At 43.0% G+C, this 20,027-nt stretch overlaps 2 protein-coding genes across 4 annotated transcripts in view; one reads left to right on the forward strand and one right to left on the reverse strand.

Moving 5' to 3' along the window:
* Nucleotides 1-11,287: 11,287 nt before the first annotated feature.
* LOC140264175 (ubiquitin carboxyl-terminal hydrolase CYLD-like) lies at nucleotides 11,288-16,027 on the reverse strand. Its single transcript, XM_072359728.1, has one exon. The coding sequence runs from the start codon at nucleotides 14,944-14,946 to the stop codon at nucleotides 13,204-13,206; it is 1,743 nt and encodes a 580-aa protein (XP_072215829.1). The 5' UTR covers nucleotides 14,947-16,027; the 3' UTR covers nucleotides 11,288-13,203.
* Nucleotides 16,028-16,162: 135 nt separating this feature from the next.
* Nucleotides 16,163-20,027, forward strand: part of IDUA (alpha-L-iduronidase) — a 76,886-nt gene continuing 73,021 nt past the window's right edge. For all 3 annotated transcript variants that reach the window (XM_072360470.1, XM_072360472.1, XM_072360471.1), the window contains exon 1: nucleotides 16,163-18,650. In XM_072360470.1, coding sequence (XP_072216571.1) covers nucleotides 18,529-18,650 — 122 coding nt within the window. In that variant the 5' untranslated portion in view covers nucleotides 16,163-18,528. The remainder of the gene's footprint in view (nucleotides 18,651-20,027) is intronic.

Here is a 20,027-nt window from a genome sequence, read left to right on the forward strand (position 1 = left end):
TGCTGCAGCTTGGGAGTTAAAATCAAAATACCTTCTATCCCAGTTGCTAAAATATGACTAGAAGGGAATAGGACTGCATGGAAGAAAGAGACTTTAGAATAAGTTGTCTGATAGAACTGATATTGGAAGTGAACAAGTTGCCCATGGCAAATCTTGAGGGATGAAAAGTTAGTCTTGGATGTTACTAGCAGAAAACCTACTCCAGAGCTTACTGGATCCAGCTTGGTGCTGCTGCTGCTGGAGGTAAGTTTGAGCTGAGCTTTCCCTCAGGAGAAAACTGACAGGGTAAGGAGAATCACAGCATGAGAACATTTGGTGCTGGGAACTAGCCTGACCTCTCAAAAGCAGCAGCAAACTAAACGTGGTTTTAAGTTAAGCAGGGGCAGTGAGGCATAGCAATGAGGCATCTTCAAGCTAAAGATAGATGTGAATTCTTCTGTGAAGTAGTTAAAGATGAAAGTAAGGGTTTCGGCATAAAGATTTTGTCCTGCACATTTTCATTTTTCCAGCACTCTCAGAGAAAATAAGAAGAGGAAATGGCAGGAAACTGTTTTACTCTGTGTCTGATTTTTCCAACTTGCAATGTTTGTTAGAGTGGTGCTAACAGCCTAGGTCTAAAACCTTGCCATTTCTTCATATTATCCAGGGAAGCTCACGTTTCCTTCTTGAATTTATGCTGCCTATGGTACACTGTAGTTCACAGAATTATGCAACCATGCTGCATCAGAGGACACCTGCTACTGCCTGGAATGCTTTATGGCATACAGACTCCAGTTCAAGTACAGTGCTTGTAGAAGAACATTAACAATAGTTAAAGTCAATGCGATAACAAATTGACTCCAAATTCAATTATTCAGGCATTTCCAAAACTTTTTGTTCTTCTGAGCAACAGACTGGCCAAGGAATTTGTTGTGAGAAGTAAACACATCTATAAACATGTATCTGGGTTAAATGGGCATCCATGGCTTGTCTGGGCAGCCTGTGCCAGGCCTTGCCAACCTCTGAGTAAAGAATTTCCTCCTGGCATCTAACCTCAATTTCCATATATGTATATGTATATTTAGTTTAAAGCCATTCCCCCTTTCCCATCACTTCTTGCTTAGGTAAGAATTCAGTGCCCCTCCTGTTATAAGCTCCCTTTAGGTACTGGAAGGCCAGAGGGAGTTCTCCCTGCAACCTTCTCCATGCTGAACAAGCCCAGCTCTCTCAACCTGTCTTCATGGTAGAGGTTCTCCAGTCCTCTGAGCATCTTTGTGGCCTCCTCTGGACCCTCTTCAGCAGTTCAACATCCTTCTTGTGCTGGGGGCCCAGGCCTGGATGCAGTACTGCAGAGGAGGCCTCACAGGGGCAGAGCAGAGGGGTACAATCCCCTTTGTCTCCCTGCTGGCACTCCTCTGTTGATGCAGCCCAGGATACCACCAGCATTCTGTCCAACTTTTGCCTAATCAGCTTCCCTACTCCTTTCTCTTGCCCCTTTTTGTTACTGTTACTTGTTCTTCTCTTTTTCCTCCTCTACAAGCGCGAAGTCTGCTACAACCTCTGTCTTTCTAGTTTTCGCTTCTTTTCCTCTGTATTGCTAGTATCTGATATTGTTCTGTTTCCTTCTGTACTCTCTCTCATTAATGTTTTGTTCTCTGAAGCCCACTTTACCTTCCATAGTGCCGCACCACTAAAACGTACAGCCCGGAGCACAAGGTTATGTTTACTCCCACAGATGCCCAAGTTGCCTCCCTCATGTTTAAACTGAGACAAGAACTCAGCTCTCAGTATATTATGCTGTGCATGCACACGATTGTCATCTCTATCCTTGTAAAACTGGGTTCTCTCCAAGTGATTCACTTGAAATCCAGCTGGAGACACTCGCCTGCCAACCTCCAGATTTCCCAGAGATCCAGTATAAGAACTTACAGCTGAGGCACTGCTATCAGCAGCACTTTGTTACTTTCTTAATTCTTCCTCTAAGGAATGAAGGAACAGCTCATTTGAGGGTGATGAAGGACAAAGTACTGTATTACTATACTGCACAGACCTGCTTCATCTGTGAGGGTTATAGCCTCATCAAGTCAGGAGGTTGCTACTGATCTGTGTCAGTACCATGCTGAGTATGGATAGGATTCCATGTTTTCTTTGACTCTTGCACTCAGCACAAATGACTGGTGATCTTGCATTGTAAAGCAGTTTTCAGAAGAATATTAGGAACACAGTTTTACTATATCTCTGGCAGATGTTTAATCATCACAGAAGCACTTACAGGTCATCACCCTTTGTTCAAATGTGAGCACAGCATAGCTTGAAAGGTCTCACAAGGAGCAGTGCATTCACAGAGATGGTTTTCCTGCATTACCTGCAGCAAAGCCATGCGCAAACTCTGAGCTGTGCATCTGTCCTATTCTGAGACCTTAAATGCCATCAGTGTTTTCTCCTTTATCCATTAGTCACTGGCTGGAGGCTTTTAGTGAACAGGAGACGTGGAGCATGAATGCAGATGGAACTCAGGGGACCATTGCATGCAGATGCGGTGCCCCATGCTCTAAGATGATTTACATGAAGGCATGTTTGGGAGTGAGGTTTTAACTGAGGGGTGGGAAAAGGCCATGAAGCCTGCATCAACCAAAACTTTAGCAAAAACTGAGCACAGAATCTCTTCAGTTCAGTACTATGCTTTATGGTACAGCCCCTTCTTCCTTGTTCATCCGTTTCAGAGATATAAAACCACGGCAATCTGATAGCGAGACAGTCATTACATGCTGAATGACAGAGTACATTAAGGAGGATGCCCACTGATGTGATGCAGTACCCAGGGTGTGAGATAAGGATCCATCTTTTTTGAAATCAAAACATCACCAATGGCAACATCCTTGATGCACCTGACACTGCATATGTGAGTCAAATAGCATCACTCATTTTAGCTTCAGTGACCTTCAGTTTGGGACAACTCTTCTTGTAATTTGATAGAGACTTATGGGTTGATAAAACCTGATTAATTCTAAGGAAACTAAAACCCAAACCAGTAATATCTATTTGGCTTTTCCACTACTCTTATTAAGGCAGGAAGTTCTGGGAATGTGTTTCAACATGCAAAAGTTGTAATTCCACACTTCTGTAATATAAATACCTTTCTTCTGTGCAAACATACTTTAACATTTGCTACAGCTCTTTAATAGCAAATTGGAAATCAAGACATATTTTGAAGCAGCTCTGAAAAGATATAACAGATAAAACAGTAGACAATCATTTATTTATGCACTTTGCTATGATAACATCAATAATGTAAAGCAACTTAATCCTACATTGACATTTGCACTGTCTCCAGGGGTGGTAATATAGCCAACACTTAAATTCTAATGCATAAGTAGGGTCAAAAAACAAGCAGAAGTGTAAAATGAATCACTTAAAGGGATGCTCTGGAATCCTGTCCTGAAATGATAGACTGCTGGATTCAGTGAATGTAAGGGATCTTCCTAATGTCCTGTTTCAGTGTTGAGGATGATGGATAAAGCAGTAATTCTGCTGGGGAAAATATGCTAGCAGTGAGTATGATGACTAGAAAGGATAGGTGTTTTGGAATGAAATATAAATGGTCAGACTGAGCAGAAGAGAGAGCAGAATACGAGTGAAGTAAAGAATACCTGAAGGTCTGAATTTCTGTAGCTTAGAAGGGATGAAGGGAAATTAAATTATCAAGGAGTTTAGTGCAACAGACAGTGTTGTTTGGAAATGTGAAAATGTGCTTTGTAGGTGTCCCAATAAAACAGACAGCATGAGATAGCATGGCTTTATTATTAAATAATATAATAAGCATGGCTTATTATATATAATAGGCATCAGGCTGTTTTTCCTCCCTATGCAGGAAAACAGGAATGAGCTGAAGATTAAACTGTTCAAAAATGACAGTGCAGAAACAGAGTTTTAGACCTTGTGAATTCATTAAGTAATATAGCATTACATGGAGCAGGTTGCTCATGCATCATGTGTGTTGAGCTGCTCCCTTTCCTTTGCGGTAGGAAGAAGATCAAATGCTTGGACAAGCAGAATAGATATAAAGAGATGTATCTCTTGAAAACTTCCTGCCAGTCACGTACAGCAACAAGAACAAGTGCTTGGCTGCATGGCAATAAGCACTGAATCCACTCATGTCTCATTAAGCAGATTTCTCCTAAAACAGGAACCTCAGAAATGCACCACACAGACCAGGTGTCTCGATATTACTCAGTAACTGATTTTCTGTTAGAAGATAAGGGAAAAGTATTTGTCAGGTCTGATACCTGAGTAATAATATCTGTCTTGCTGTTGTTGGAGTTGAGCCTTAATGAGGTATCGGATGCAACAGAAGTCTAACACATCACTGATTTAAGAAAAAAAAAAAAAAAATGCTAAAGGAAAACATAAAAAAATGATAAATTTCACTCTTTCATCTTTGGTAAAATGAGATGTTGAGATGGGAAGGTTAGGTAATACTGCACATTCCAGTCTCTGTGCCATATTCTTACTGCCCGGTTTGTCTTCAAGAAAGTTTCTTGTTCAAGATGATCTCCACTGCTATGTGTAAGTATTTTTGACCCCTTCCGGTCAGTAAATATTAATGGCATTTTTTTAACCTTGTTTATTCCCTTCCTGCTCCTAAAGACCTGCTCTTACTCTGGAATAATAAAAATAATAATTTAAAAAAAAAAAAAAAAAAGAAAGAAACAAAAAAAACCACCCACCCCACACACAAAAAAAGCAAACTTTTTTCTGAGAGAACCAAATACTTGCCTTTCAACCCATATTCTCAACAGGTCACCAACAGTTTCTGATGTTTCTTTAAGCTAGTGGGTGGTAAAAATGGAGTCCTGTAATTACTGGAGTGGCTGAAGATTTCAGTGTCAAAATGTCAACAAATATTGAATAGCAATCCACAAGGTAATATTTTCTTTATGGTAAGACACATTCACAACCATAATTTCACTTGAAATGAAGCACTGTTTTGCACCAGATTTCAATGGAAAATGGTCACCAGGAGCTCTTCTGCCAAAAAAAATAAAAAATAATAATAAAAAAAAAATCAACAAAACCCACACAGAATCTTGAGAATGATGTGAAGAAGTCAGAACTTATTGTGACAGGCCTCAGTAATCCTGTTATAATTCTATGCAGACATGAGAAATTGGTAGACATTCTTCTTTAGACTTGAGGCAAACCTGTCAAGTGTGCAAGTTCAGAGCAGCAGGGACTAATGGTGCGCAAGGATGTACTCTAAAGGTGCTTGGACTTCTCACCAGCTGAACACTATGTCAAAGTTCTTCTCAATGAATGTTTCTCTCCTATTGAGGAAAGAAGCTGCAAATTTCTGGTAACTTCTCTGCTGTTTGAGAAAGAAAATTCTCTCTTCTAAAACTGATTCTGCCCTGAGTTATTGCCACAGAGCTTGTACTCAGATTGTGCCAGTATCTCTCAGCAGTGCTGTTTTGAATAGCTCAGAGCTATTTTGCATTTCTCTGGTCTGTCAGAAAAGCATGAACACTGTCACAAGATACATTAATTTCACACAACATTAATTACACAACCAAAACCAACATAGAAAACAAAAACTCAAAATGGTGAAGATAAATATTCACCCAAACCTAAGCTCCCTGACAGGGCTGATGATGAGGTGGATTGTTCTGTGACTGTAGTGACATTCAGCAGCCTCAGGAGAGCAAGCAGCACATTTACATCTCCCATGAAATCTCATCATGGCACATTTTGTAAAACGTTTCAATTTTTGGTTGATGTGTGAAAAGCAGAGAGAGGACTTTATTTACTCTTAGAAAATAGCACCATCTTTCTGCAAACAGAACCACTTAGCTCAAAACTCAGACTTCAGCTGAAGCTACTTTTTAATTCATTTTACTAATTCCTTAATTGCTAGCTCTCAAAGAGCACTGAGAAAGAGAGCCATGGGACTGGTAGAATATAAACCTGCAGAGGAGCATAGAACAAAAACACTGCACTATAACTGCCCAAAGCTCCAGTGTTCCTGAAACATGTTGTTACCTTGGGAGGTCTAAGTTATATCATTTTTTAACCTCTTAGTGATGGCTTAAGTTTGTATATGGAGGGAAAGCACTTCCAAGGTGCCGAAGGAGGCAAACTGCTCATTCTCCTTTAAGTGGATGACAAATCAGTAACAGAATCTTTCTGCAAGAAAAACAAAATCTACCTTCTGTTATGTGAAAAGCAGCCCCTTTAAGAAAACAATAACTGCCACAAAAAGCACAAATTGGTGCTTTCAGGTGAGTAAGTGATCTTGTTTTTATTAGCTTGGAGGACTTGTTCATCTCCCCTGTAGACATCTTTGTATTTGTAAGATAAACATGAAGACCATCAGCAAAGTTGACTTTCTTCCTTACATTGCAATGCTTTTTTTTTTGTTAAATGCCAGTCTGACAGCCACAGAGATCTGTACACTTCTTTTATTGCATGGTTTTGTGAATGCTATGAGTTCAGACATTTCTAGGACAAGCAGAGCCATCAGCACCTCTTGTGCCTCTGGCCAAAAAGTGCAAGGAGAAAACCTGATGTCATTATGGTAAAAAATCAGCTTCTCAGTTGTGTTTTGAGGGAACATTTGGAAAGGAAAAAATGAGAATAACAGCAATGTTATAATGAGCACTGTAACTGAGAGAGGAAATGAAAAAAAAAAAACTGCAAAACTTCATCTATTTTAGTAACACAAGTACTGACGTTATTAATTAAGGTGATATGTTAAGGGAACAGGCTTTGAGTTCAGTGCATACGCTTGAGATTTGACAGTGAGGAACATCTAGCATGTCACAGCCTTTGCAGTGTTATCTTAGGTTTTGTAAGCAGAACTGAGAGATTGCTACACTTGTTTTAGGCAAAAGCAGATAAAATACTTAGTAGAGGATTAACTCCATCCAACTATAGCTAACTATGAACTAGGTGACTAGTTCAAAGAATTTTCTGTCTTCAATGAAGGAAAATGGAGTTCTCTAAGCTTGCTCACTGAGCTCTGTCTCCTGGATGGCTTCAGAAAGGTCAGACACCTTCCGCAAATTTTCCTTTCTTTTCTCACTTGGGAATGGAAAATAGGAGAATAATGCTATGACTAAGTCCAGTTAGACCTTGCTTGCTATATGCATGTATCACCAGACTTCCCCTAAAATCGGCCACATAGACAGTAACAAGGAAAATGCTCAAACTGGTTATGATTGAGGCAGAATTACAAAAATGATGGGAAGAATTGTGTTATTTCAAGGATAGGTAGGTGACAGAAGTGAGCAAAAACACAACAGTTCTTCTGCAGGCCTTTAGCGTATGTGAGTCTGTGTGTTGAGATGGAATGTACAGGGTGGGGCAAGCAGAATTTAATCATCATCCATACGTGCATACAGCTGTTTTGAAACAAAAATGGTAAAGAAGGTAAACATAAACTGCCAGGATACTGTCTTGGCTTCAGGGGTGAAAATTCAGCAGGAAACTTCCAGAACCACAAAAGCACAGACGAAGTGAAAACACGATGAACAGCAAGGAGTGGTACAAAGTGCCAACAGTGTTCCACTGGGCACCACAAAAAGCTGATGCTAGGGCAAGAGTCAGAAGCAAGAAGAGTGTCAGTGCCTGTCTAACACACATTACCACTGAGCTGCAAGACAGAGTGAAAATCTCCGAGTGCACCTATGAGGAGCCAGCAGCAATGACAGCTAGCATCTGCTGGAACTAAAATGCAACTGCACAAGCCAACAGAACACCCTAATCTAAGCGAGCTAAATGCCTTGTAGTTCAGAGAAGGTCAAAGCCACCTGTATGTAAGCAGAATTTTTCATAATAATTTCCCTTAAAAACAAAATAATTAATTTGGGGAGGGTACAGACGCTTTGCAGAGAAGAAACTGGAGACCCCTGTGGACACCAGGTTGAACAAGAGTCAGCAACATGCCCCTGCCACAAAGAAGGCTAATGGCATCCAGGGCTGCATAAAGAAAAACTGAAAGTCCACTGAAAAACTTAACATGAGCCAGCAGTCTGCTCTTGCAGCTCAGAAGGCCAGTGGTATCCTGGGCTCCATCAAAAGAGGGGTGGCAGCAGAGACAGGAAGATGATTGTCCCTCTCTACTCTGCCCTCATTAGGTTCCAGTTGAAGTACTGAATCTGGATCTGGGTACCCCAGTACAGGAAAGATGTGGAGCTGTTGGAGAGGGTCCAGAGGAGGGCCACTAAGATGATCAGATGACTGGAGCACCTCCCCTACAAAGACAGGATAAGGGATCTGGGCTTGTTCAGCCTGGAGAAGGCTGAAAGGAGACCGAATAGCTAGAGATTGTTCTGTGTAACACCCCTGGAGGAGAGAGAGCACAGATATTTTTCCATTTTGAAAGCAGCATGCTTGGAGGACTACCCAATGGCTGAAATGTGCGATTGTCTTCTGTTCTCTCCTGCTCCTGACCACCAGATAATGCCCACTCAGAGGGGGCAAGAATGCTTCTAACTACTTTCCATGGAGCACTGTCCAGCCCACACTAGGACAACACAGATCTTTGTCACCCCCTATTCCTTTTCAGAGTAGAAGTGATGGTTAGTGCTGCTACTTGCTGAGAAGATCTGATGAACTCATTGCATTGAAACACTTCAAGTCCTGAAATACTGAAACGTTTCTAGAGCATAGCTCTTCCTTTAACATGTTAGTTTTAAGCCTTGCGAAATAAAGTAAAACAAATTAATAAATCATTAGGTAAAATGTTTGCAGTGGTTCTTCTGAACTCTATTCCTTTCACTTCTAAGTATGACTTAAGGGCCTGTTACTCTGCTTTGTTCTGCAGTCCATGATTAAAATAGAAGAGCTGCGAAGCTTCAGGGAAGATACTGATGGACAGCTCTGCAAATTGTTCCAATTGAACCATAAAACTGTCAAAAAAATGACACATATTAGTTGTGATGGCCCTATGCCTCTCGGAAATAAAGTGGATCCCTAATGGAAGACTTGGGTAAGGAATTAAATATTAATTAGGACTTACACAAGATAGATATAAAAAGGATTAGTGATAAACTGTAAGTTTGCTGTGAGAACAGTAGAACACAAGCCAAAGCACCTACTTTTGAAATTTGTTGTCTTGGCTGATTACAAGCAATACAGACCTACAGATGAGAAGGTCATACAGCAGAAGAAAATTTCTTTATTCCTTGTTTTGAAAGAGATAGTGCCACAGTGCCCTCAGCTCCTTTTAACTGGCTTCAGAAGCACAGTGCTGGGAGCGTACTTATATTCCCAATTATTGAAATGGAACAGCTTCTCGTCGGTTGCCTCATGAGCTCATGTGATGGCCACAGGATGTCTGATATGGAAATTAAGGCAATGCATAGTGTCAAAGTGGCAAACCATTTTGTAATGGAAGTGTTGTTTAATTGAGTACAGTTGTGTTGACTTGTTTAGACAAAATGTGCCAAAGAAGGCTTTTCAGAGGACTCAAACAGCAGCCATTTTGATTTCTCTGGAGAACTTTGTGATTTGTTATTCCTACTGCCTTTGCACCTCTGCAGAGCATGCAAAATGTAAGTTACATTGCATGTCCTGTGGAACAAGGAAATGAAAAACTGGAAATCCTATGTCTTTCAGTTTTTGAGGATGATTTCCATATTTGTAGTATTTTGACTGACATCTAAATTGGACTTAATGTTTAAACTATAAACCATAATAAACATTAATGCAGTCAGCAGATTTCCAAAACTTGCTGTCAGCCCAAATACCAGCAACATTCATTTTAATTCACAAAAGCATCTGTTGGATTCTGCTTAACATTGTGACCCATGAAGAACAGACAGATGAAAAACAAATACTCCCTTCTGGATCAGCTGCAAAACAGAAGCTGTCACAAGTCCTGCAGCAACTAGGAGCAACTGGGAACTGTGACCAGAAAATTACTGCTGTCCAGATATGTATATCAATTCAACTTTTATATATTACCAGAAAGTGCAATGTGTTGCTGTGAAAGATCTCCTGATAAAAGTTATTTGAACGCTAGTATACAGTATTCTCATTGTCAGTACATAGGATTTGAAAGTTTCAGTTTTGATCTTTAGCTGTTCCTACTCATGCAGGAAAAAAGGTCTTTTCAGAGGACATGCCAGATTCAGTCTTTTTCTGTGCAGATCCAATGCATATAAGATATCATAGAGCTGTGGATGTCTGGCTCCCTTCATCATGTAGATCCAAAGCTTTTGATAGGCATGAGGTATAAAGGCCTCATCTGCTGCTGCACTGGGAACAAAATCACATTTCCCTTGCACAGGGTCTCCCAGGCAGACCAAGCAAACAGGGTTCTTCCTAGTCCTTGCATAGGCATTTTGTTCTCTTCCACCCTGGTGGGAACATCTTCCTCCCCATGTTCATGACCTAGTTCCTGGTAGCAATGCTCTTCTGAAGGCTCGTGTTCCTCTAATCACTTTGAATATCCAATTGCTTTTTTAGCCCATGTGGGGAACAAAGAGAAAAAGTGGTGTTTTTCCTTTCCTAGCTTAAAGATTATTTGCACATGAGTAGAGTAAGTTTACTGAGCAGAGCAGAGAAGAAAAAGAAGTAAAAGCAACAGGCCAGAGTGCTGCATCTTTATAACACCTCCTGTATTTGAAAAATACAGTGTTGCTCAGAAAGTGGCCCAGGAGATATTCCAGTCTGACCTGGGTGGGAACCATCTAAACAAATTCACTAGCTGTCTGAAATGTGCTAGGCCAAGACAGATATGAGGAAAAGCCTTGTAGCTGCTCCCTGTCTTGAACAGAAAGAATGATAGAATCATTAAAGTTGGAAAAGACCTCTAAGATCAGCTAGTCCAGTTTTCAACCCATCACCACCACTCCCACTAACCATGTCCCTCAGTGCCACATCTACACAGTTCTTGAGAACCTCCAGGGATGATGGCTTCCTGGGCAGAAGCAACAGGAACAGACGCCAAACATTCTGCTGCAAGAAAGTCCTCTAAATACAGTTTGCAACAAAAGGCAAATCTTTTACCTCTATACACAGAAAACTGCTAAATACTCTTTCAGCTTTTCAGCTTTTTTTGTATGCACTGAGCAGAGAGAACTGTGGAAATCATCTCCCTACCCTCTGCATGTCCTAAGCACAGATGTGTTCTAGCAGAAATGGTATTTTCTAGAGAGGATCACGGACATAACAGATGTATGGAAGATGATTGTTATGTAAAATCAAGGACATCCTTTCTGGTGTTGGGTGCCCCTTTACAATATAAACAAAATCTTGTTATGGGCAAAAGGGAACACAGATTATATACAGAACTCATTTTTTACTGTCAGTCAATTAATGTCTTAACATTTCCACATTCTAATTAAAGTGACAGCAGATTGCTATTGATAGCTCAGTTACAGTAGCAGCAACATTCTGAAAACAGAGTTAAGACTAGCAATGCACTTAATTCCTATAATCTGCTCCTTATCTTCAACCTTAAGCTTAACCTACAGTTGTCTTTATGAGTTCCAATACTCATGGGAGAGGTAAGTTCTCCCTAGGCGGAAAGTAGATATCACACTGAGCCCCTGGCATTCTAACTTCTTTACAAAGGGAAAGACTGCAGTGTTTATAGGAGGGTTGCTTAAGCTCTGCTAAGGAATAGTTTTGTATGTTTTCTTTACAAAGTCTGCTTTGTATTTATTAGTTCCCCATTTAAACTTTGAAACTTGAATACAGAGTGAGTCTTCAGAAGCAGTGGTGTAAACCCTCAACTTTATAACCAGCAATAAAATCTGTCAGATTTATTTACCTTGAGTTAAGCACAAAGGGAGCACATGCTAGCATCAAACCCAGCACCAGAACACTCCTGAGAAATAAGCACATACCATGGAAAAGAAAGAACATTGCATCCTCACAGACACTGATACTCTCCACACACAGATATCTAGTGCTGGCACCATTTTCCACCAGACATACTCCAGCAGAGCAGGTTTGAAAGACACACCAACAGAAAATGCAGACTGGGACCTGTTTGTAGATGTAATAGCTTTGTGCAGGATGGAAAGTGGAAAGTTGGAAATGCAGTGGTAACAGTTAAGGAAATGACTGAGGCCAAAGCCCTGTTATACTTCAGTGAAGAAAGCAAAGCTCATAGCCTTACTAAGAGTGTTAGAAATATCAAAGGACAAAACATTTTATATATGGACTGATTCAGAGTTTGACTCTGTGGTTCCATGCTCATGGGGACACCTCCAGGATATCCAGACAAATATGGGTCAACATTTACAAGCTATCAATCTGCTTGATGTGGTGGCAGTCATGCACTAATGAATATCAGACTGGAAACAATCCAATAAATACAGCAAAACAGATGGCAGATAAGGCTGTGAAGGAAGCTGTGAAGAGTCAGTCAAATATAGTTGGTCCTACTGGGGAAAGTCCAAAGATCAAGACATAAAGGCCCACCATACACATCAGAAGAGGACTAGTTAGCTAATGGCCTCAAGTTGCACCAAGGTAAGTTTAGGTTGGACATTAGGAAACACTTCTTTACAGAAAGGGGTAGTTAAGCACTGGAATAGGTTCCCCAGAGAGGTGGTTGAGTCGCCATCCCTGGTTGTTTTTATAAGAGCTGTTTGGATGTGGTGCTCAGAGATATGATTTAGCAGAAGGTTGTTAGAGTTAGGGTACTGTGGTTAGGTTAGGCTGTGGTTGGACTTGATGATCTTCAAGGTCTTTTCCAACCTGGGTAATTCTATGATTCTATGACATGATTCTAATCTACTGAAGGCAAAAATGACAATCAATCAAGAAAGATGGTGGATGACCCCTTCACAGAATCACAGAATCACAGAAATTTTCAGGTTGGAAAAGACCTAGAAGATCATCTAGTCCAACCATTACCAATACTTCCCAGCTAAACCATATTCCTCAATGCAACATCCAAACGTTTCTTGAACACTCCCATGGTCGGTGACTCTACCACCTCCCTGGGCAGTGCATTCCAATGCCTGACTACCCTTTCTGAGAAGAAATACTTCCTAATGTCCAGCCTGAACCTCCCCTGTCGCAGCTTGAAACCATTCCCTCTAGTTCTATCACTGTCTACACGAGAGAAGAGGCCAACCCCCAGCTCACCACAACCTCCCTTCAGGAAGTTATAGAGAACTATAAGGTCTCCCCTGAGCCTCCTCTTCTCCAGGCTGAACAATCCCAGTTCCCTCAGCCGCTCCTCATAAGGCCTGTGCTCCAGACCCCTCACCAGCTTCGTAGCCCTCCTCTGAACATGTTCCAGGGCCTCAATGTCTTTCTTGCAGTGAGGGGCCCAAAACTGAACACAGTACTCAAGGTGCGACACTCCCAGGTGGCAACGTCACTGCACACACAGCACTCTCTGGGACTGTCCAGCAGCAGATCGGTGATATCCAGCTCTAAGGAAGGAATGATCTTGCTGAACATCTTATATTCCTTCCCAAATCGTGGCATTTGGATAATGAAGCAAGATGGGATCTCCACTAGCTTCAGATCTGAAGACAGGAAAGAGTGTTCCACCAACTGCTGCACATCAGGAACCACTAGGTCCTCCTGTTTGTCCATAAATATTTGGTAGCAGTAGCAGTCCTGCTCCTTCTGGGCTCCTGACTGCAGTCTCAAGAGTGGCTCTATTCCCAGGACTTGATGCATTATGAGGTTCAGGAACTCCTCCGGATCTTTCTCTGCATTGGTAAAGCTTGAGCATTGGCCCTTCTCAGTTAGCTGCTCCCTCAGGTGCATCACACTCCTAGCCATTACGAAGCCAGTTTTTCGGAGAGGGTTCACGATCTCATCCCGCAGAATGTTCTGGACATTCCTATCACACAGTGGGAAGGGTGTGAAGAGCATGGAGTCCAGCACAGATGTACAGGAGAAGAGGCTAAAGAGTGCTGCATCCATATAGCAGGAATTGCAGTGGCCCTGGATCCCCTTTATCCGTCCTCGTAGGATGTGCACTGCTTCCTCATTCCTTAGAGGAGGAAAACTGAGCGGAACGTGGGGAACATCTTCCTTCTCTCTATAGTCTACGAGGCTCAGGTCGCAGTTGCGGGAGCACTGGAAGCGAACATCAGGCTGGCAGGACTGCAGCTTCACAAAGATGCCACGCTTGGGAGCACAGTGGAAATAGTATTTACCCAGCCATTTGCCATCAGTGACCCCTTTATCTTCATCCAGTTCAACTCCTGCCATTTTGTGCTTGGTGTGGGGTAAGTACCCCAACCAGCGGATGATTCCCGACACTTGGTTTCCTTTGTCCAAGGTGATCTGGACCATGGAGTTCACCTCCAGGGATGGGTTCACGCCTTCACACTCCTCTCCGCTCTCACCTATCTGTTGTTTCATTTGTGAGTGTTCCACACCCATGTCAGACTCAAATGGTGGGTACAAACTTTGGGAATGCAAGTCTTCCTTCACAACTGAGTCCATAGGGATCTCTCTGAAAATGTCAGTTGTTCCTTCTTCTTCCGGGCAAACTTTAACGAACCATTGGGTTCCCTCCCTGTAAACTGCCATTGCTATTCCTTTTCTGCGGACATTATCCACGTAGAAGATCACGGCATCTCCCACTTTCACAGGAATCACTTCCTCTGCATCCACCTTTGGCTTCTGCTTCCCATGGTCATTATCCAACTTGGGAATGAATTGGATTTTGTTGAAGGGCAGGAAGACCCCGCAATTCGGCTTACACTTGAAATATTCAATGCCAAGATAGGATCCGTCGCTGTGTCCTCTGTTTTCACCCTCACCCTGCAACTCCACTCCAAAGAAGAATGGGGACAACGCAGTCAAAGTACTTTTCTGAATGCTCCCAATGTAGCGGATGACAGCGGGGAAATGCTGCTGGTCGACCTCCACCATCACTCTCTGGCCTGGCATGGCTTGCAGAGCTGCCTCAAGGTTCAGCCTCTCCAGGAAGCAGTTCAAGCGCTCACTGTGGCCGCTGATGTTCAGTAGGAAGGCAGCCATTTTCTCACACACAGGATGCAGGATTCCCACATTGATGGTGACAGTGGAGCTTCACACCAAGTTAATAATCATACAGGAAATTATGCGTGAATTGGCTGATAAAAATTCACTTGGTAAGCAAAGCAATGACAGAAGTGCTGAAAATACAAGAGTTAAGTTCATGAATGACTGAGAAAGCCAAAAGTGTAGTAAAGAAATGTGAATTGTGTCTAAAGAACAACCCCCATTTACTCTGAAGACCTTCACAGGGGGTAACAAAAACATCCCATTATTGGCAAATATACTTTGCTGAGTTACTGCAGCAAAAAGGGTATTTGTATCTTTTAGTAATGACAGAAACTTTTTCAGGCTGGCCAGAATCTTTCCTTTGCTCCACCAAGAAGGCCACAGAAGTAGAAGAAGTGTTACTTAAGATAATAATATCAAGGGGTATCTATAAGACTATCTTCAGATAGGAGTTCACACCTTATAGCAGAAGCAGTTCAAAACCTAGCTAAAGAAATAGGGATAAATTGTGATCTCCATACTGCATGGAGACTACAATCAACTGAAAAAGTAGGAAGGATGAATCAAAGCTTAAAAAGGCAAACGAGTAAAGTTTGTCACGAGGTTCAGATATGATGACTGCATGCTTTACCCTTAGCCTTGCTATTGATACACATCCAGCCAAGAACTAAAGAAAATGTCAGCCCTTTTAAAATAATATGTGTAACCTTATTAGATAGCAGAAACCAGAGTTAATCCTGAAATTGTAGAGAAATGCTATTTAGTGGAATATGTCATTTCTTTAGGGTAGTTTTTGCTTTTTCTCCGCACATGGGGCAGGGACCTTGTTGGCCCCGATCTGTGGAATGATCTCTTGACCTCAAAAATGCTCTGTCACCATGAATTTGCTTAATAGCTGGCTCTATGGGTCAATCCTATCTCTACTAATTTGGGGTTTGCCTTACTCCTCGATTTGAGAGGTGGTGGACAGCATTTCCTTGCTGAAGGGAGCAGCTGGCCATTACTGCACCCTGACACATTTTACACCAAATGGTATTCAGATAACTAAGGTGAAAAACTTCAGACAATAGTGACCTGATCACCAAACAGTAGTTACCAAAGCTAAAACAAGTTTGGGCCAGTACAAGCCCTGAAACAGTATACTGCTAGGTTAATGTAAAACCTTTTATAGGGTTATAAAACCTTATACAGAATCATATGTACCTGGTTACACATGAAGAAAAAATTGGATCTGCAGTGTTAAACTGCAGCAAAGCAAATTGCTGGGTCACACCGAGCCAAGGTGGGTTAGGAGGCAGCAACATCAGTATGATAAGGTTCATGTCTTTGTACAAAAGAAAAAGCAATTATCGAGCAATCCTGGACTACAACCACTTGGGTGAAAGCCAAAACTTGTCAGAAGGGTATCTTTAGATCGAAAGTGAAAGCTGGTGAAAAAGTAAACAAACAAAAAGATATTCTGGCACCAGGAAAGAAGTAGATGCTGAAAAATCTGAAACCTTGGAAATGAAATATTATATCCCAGCTTACAGAGGGGGCTAAAATACCATGTCCTCTCCTACTCAACTTATCAACACTTGCCAAGCTAGAAGATGTGACCATGTAACTCTAGGAAGACATCTTTCAGGCATCTCCAAGCTTTTCAGTACCTCACAATTGCATTCTGTTTCTAGCTGGGACTGATCACTGGTGTTCTGGAGAAAAGCAAGAACCAGTCAAGGGGATCAGCACCATGAAGCAGACAGTATGTCTTTCTGCGATCTGCACAAGTTTTGAAAAAAACTGAGACCGCTCCATTGAAGAGAAAGGCAATGGACAGCTGCAGTTCAAATACTCACTACATGGTCTGCTGATGAATGAATGAGAAGGAGAAAGGACTGACAGGGCTGACAAAATTCACCAGGTCTTGGGGGAAAGTTGCAGTAGTGATATAAGCTGAGATTTAAGAACAAGTCATCTGTGAGAAAAGGAGCAATGAGATCCATACTGTTGATGCTGATAAGATTCCAGTTGGGATACATATATATATATTTCTAATAAACAGATGTTTTTATTACATAAGTTGTATGCAATTATGAACAGGAGGCATTTAAACTGAAAACCCCCTAAAGCAAATTCACAGTGCATTGCTTTCCTCCATGATGCCCAGATGCCTCCTTACAGTGAAAGCTAATGCAGTCGGAGGAGTTAACTGCTCCCTGTGAAGGAGACTGATGTGTCTGTTCCTCCCAAAACAACTGCAGGGATGCTGCAAGGAGAGCAACTGGGATCAAACAATTTACAGGACAAGAAATGACTCAGCTCTGGAGTATCATCCTGCCAGATTTCCCATCTGCTTCTTCCCTTCCACTCCCTGACTATTTCTTATACTTGTGTGCCTCCTCAGGAATGCCTCTGGACTAGAAGAGTTCCCGGTCTGTGCAAGGAGAAAGAAGAAGGCTGTTTCAAGACATCTCCAGTGTCCTTTGTCTTAGAGCACTAGTGATGGGAAATCTCCCAGGTGTGCATATGTGTTCAGTTCTAAATTAAATTTTTATGCTTCGGAAAACATTTGCTGGAAGTTGCCTTTTGTAACCCTTGCATTTGCTCTGCTTCTGGGAGAAGGCGTCTGGGAGTGCTGTAAAGTAGGCCACTGAGTATTACTGATGTCACCTGGCATTTGGCCTGCAAATGCATCCATGGATATGTTGATCCAGTTGGCTACCTTGGTTTACAAACAGCACATCATTTGGTCTCTTCTACTCTCCGTGTAGCATCCCTGCACATGTTTTGGGAACAGAAGAATATTAGGTTCCATCATAGGGTACTCTTTGCTTTGGTTTCTTGCCATGGTAGGAGGCACAAAGGCAGCTGTGTTGAGAAGATTTCCTGCTCTTCAGAAAATGTACGCTGAAAAATCTTGTTGCTTTCTCAGATACAGAAAGTGGAACCTGGGGCTGATGCAGAGACACCTCAAGTTCCCGTCCGTCTCTCTTCTGGTACGGGTTTTCGTCCTCCCTTCTGTATCCCCGCTTTTGGTCTGATGCGGCTGATGCGGCAAGGAGCATGCCTTGGGGAAAACTGACCAAAACAAAAGGCGGTCTCCTGGAGAACTGTCTTTCCCTGAGCTCTGACGGATGCTTCTTTAAAATGCCAACAGAGCCCCCTAGAGCATTCACCCTGCAGGGCAACTTCCCTCACAATGTCTTCAGCCGCCTGTTCCATGTTAGGCTTCACGCTGCAGCCTGCATCCATGGCACGGCGGTGTTTCAGCACTTTTTACTGTGCCTTTTTACTTTACCTGACACTGTGCCTGAAAGGACGAGGCTTCCCGGATAAACGGACGTAACTTTCCTCCGGCAACTTGTCTTGCAAAAGCAACTTCGGCTTTTTGGTCACCCCGAAACAGAACCACCCCCTTCCAGAAGCCCGCAGGCCGCCGCCCACTTCCCACCACCTCACAGCGCCTCGGGCGGCGGACGCCGTCGGGGCGGGGAGCCGCGGCACTTCTGCGGTGGGCGGGCTCCCGTCGCCGTGTCTGAGCTGCGTTTGTGGCTGGCCCCGGTTGGCGGTACGGAGCCGTAGCCGGACTTCGCCATGAGGGTGCTGCTATGGCTGATGGTGCAGCTCGGCGCGGGCTCCGCGGGATATGTGGTATACGTGGATTTCCGGCGAGCCGAGCGGCCCCTGCGGCACTTTTGGAGGAGCACGGGCTTTTGGTAAGCACGGAGGCCTGCCGGGGAACGGGGCTCCTGTGGCGGGCCCGGTGCCGCGGACGAGAAGCGCTGAGGAGCCGTCTGCCCGTAGCCCGCCCCAGGCGGACGATCTCCGGGGTGCACCGGATCTGCCTGTTCGGAGGAGCCCGCTTCCGCCGGGCCTGCCGCTGTGGGTCACGGTGTAAAAGCACGGCGTCGCTGGGTGGGCCGGTTAGCAGCTCCCGCCCTGATGCTGTGCTGTTTGTGGGCCCCGCGAACACGTCACGTCCTCCCTCCGGCCCCCAGGCAGCTATGCTGTGGCACGCTGAACTCGCGGCCCTTCCTGTCAGTAAACTGGTTGTGGTCTCTGCCACTTAGGCGCACAGTGGGTTAAGTGGCAGCGGTAAGGCAGAGTCACAGCAGGGTTAAAGGAATCCGTGCGCTATTTAATGCAATGCTTGAGGCACATCTGAGAAAGAAGTTGGAAAAATTTACAGTGTTTTCTCGTGTCAGTGGAAAAACAGAACGAGACCTAAAATCGTCTACTGTATGTTAATCTAAAAACAAGCTGATGAAGAGAAAGGTTTGAACTTTCTGGATTTTCATCTTTTGTTTTTAATTTCTACTTGCAAGGCAAAAAAATTAATAAATTAAGCTGCATTAAATAATACACTTTTCTCATTTAAACTGCAACCCGAGAAACACTCAGGTTTTTTATTATGTGAAAGAAATTTTATAAGACTGCAAGTGTGAGAAGGATGACAGGGAGGAGGCCAAGGAGCAGAAGCAGTGGCTCTTATCGAGCCGGTCAGCAGCTTAATCAGTGATGCTGTAATACCTGGCCAACACTGTTAGTGAAGGATCCCTTGAACACCCACGCTGGGTCCAGTTGTTGGGCACATATGCAGCTGGGAAGCAGTAGATAACAAAGGCTGGGAGGCTTCAAGCCTTAAAATTGTCATTGATGGGTGCTTTCAGTTCAGAAGAGGAACTGGAACTAACAAAAAGTGCTGGAGTTACAGCATTCTGTTCTGTTTTGTCATGGTCACAAGGTTCCTCTCCAGCAGTGTGAATTTCAACATTTTTGTTCAGTGTGGGCAAAGCCTGTGAATGCTTTGTGCCTTGATTTCTGTCTAGTTTACCACTGGGTGAAGCAGTGCATTTGTCCAAGCTTGAATCTCAGTGCAGACATAAAACACCCTCCTTCCAAATCCAGCAGTAAATATTGTCTGTACCATTGGAACAGTGAAAATCACCCAGATGGCCGGTACATTTCTAGTCAGAGTAGAATCAGTAGCTTCTCAGTCTTGTGTGTCTTGAAGCAATTGTTGGGAAGTGGTATTTTAAATGTCCTGTATGCTAGTGAAGTTGCACAGAAGAGTTCTCATATGTTGGCCGATT

Source organism: Excalfactoria chinensis, chromosome Z (genome assembly GCF_039878825.1).
Source record: "Excalfactoria chinensis isolate bCotChi1 chromosome Z, bCotChi1.hap2, whole genome shotgun sequence".
In the NCBI taxonomy this organism is placed as follows: domain Eukaryota; kingdom Metazoa; phylum Chordata; class Aves; order Galliformes; family Phasianidae; genus Excalfactoria; species Excalfactoria chinensis.

Bases quoted from the DNA above. Each gene is read 5' to 3' on its own strand.
- LOC140264175 (XM_072359728.1), bottom strand. From the start codon at position 14,946: ATGGCTGCCTTCCTACTGAACATCAGCGGCCACAGTGAGCGCTTGAAC.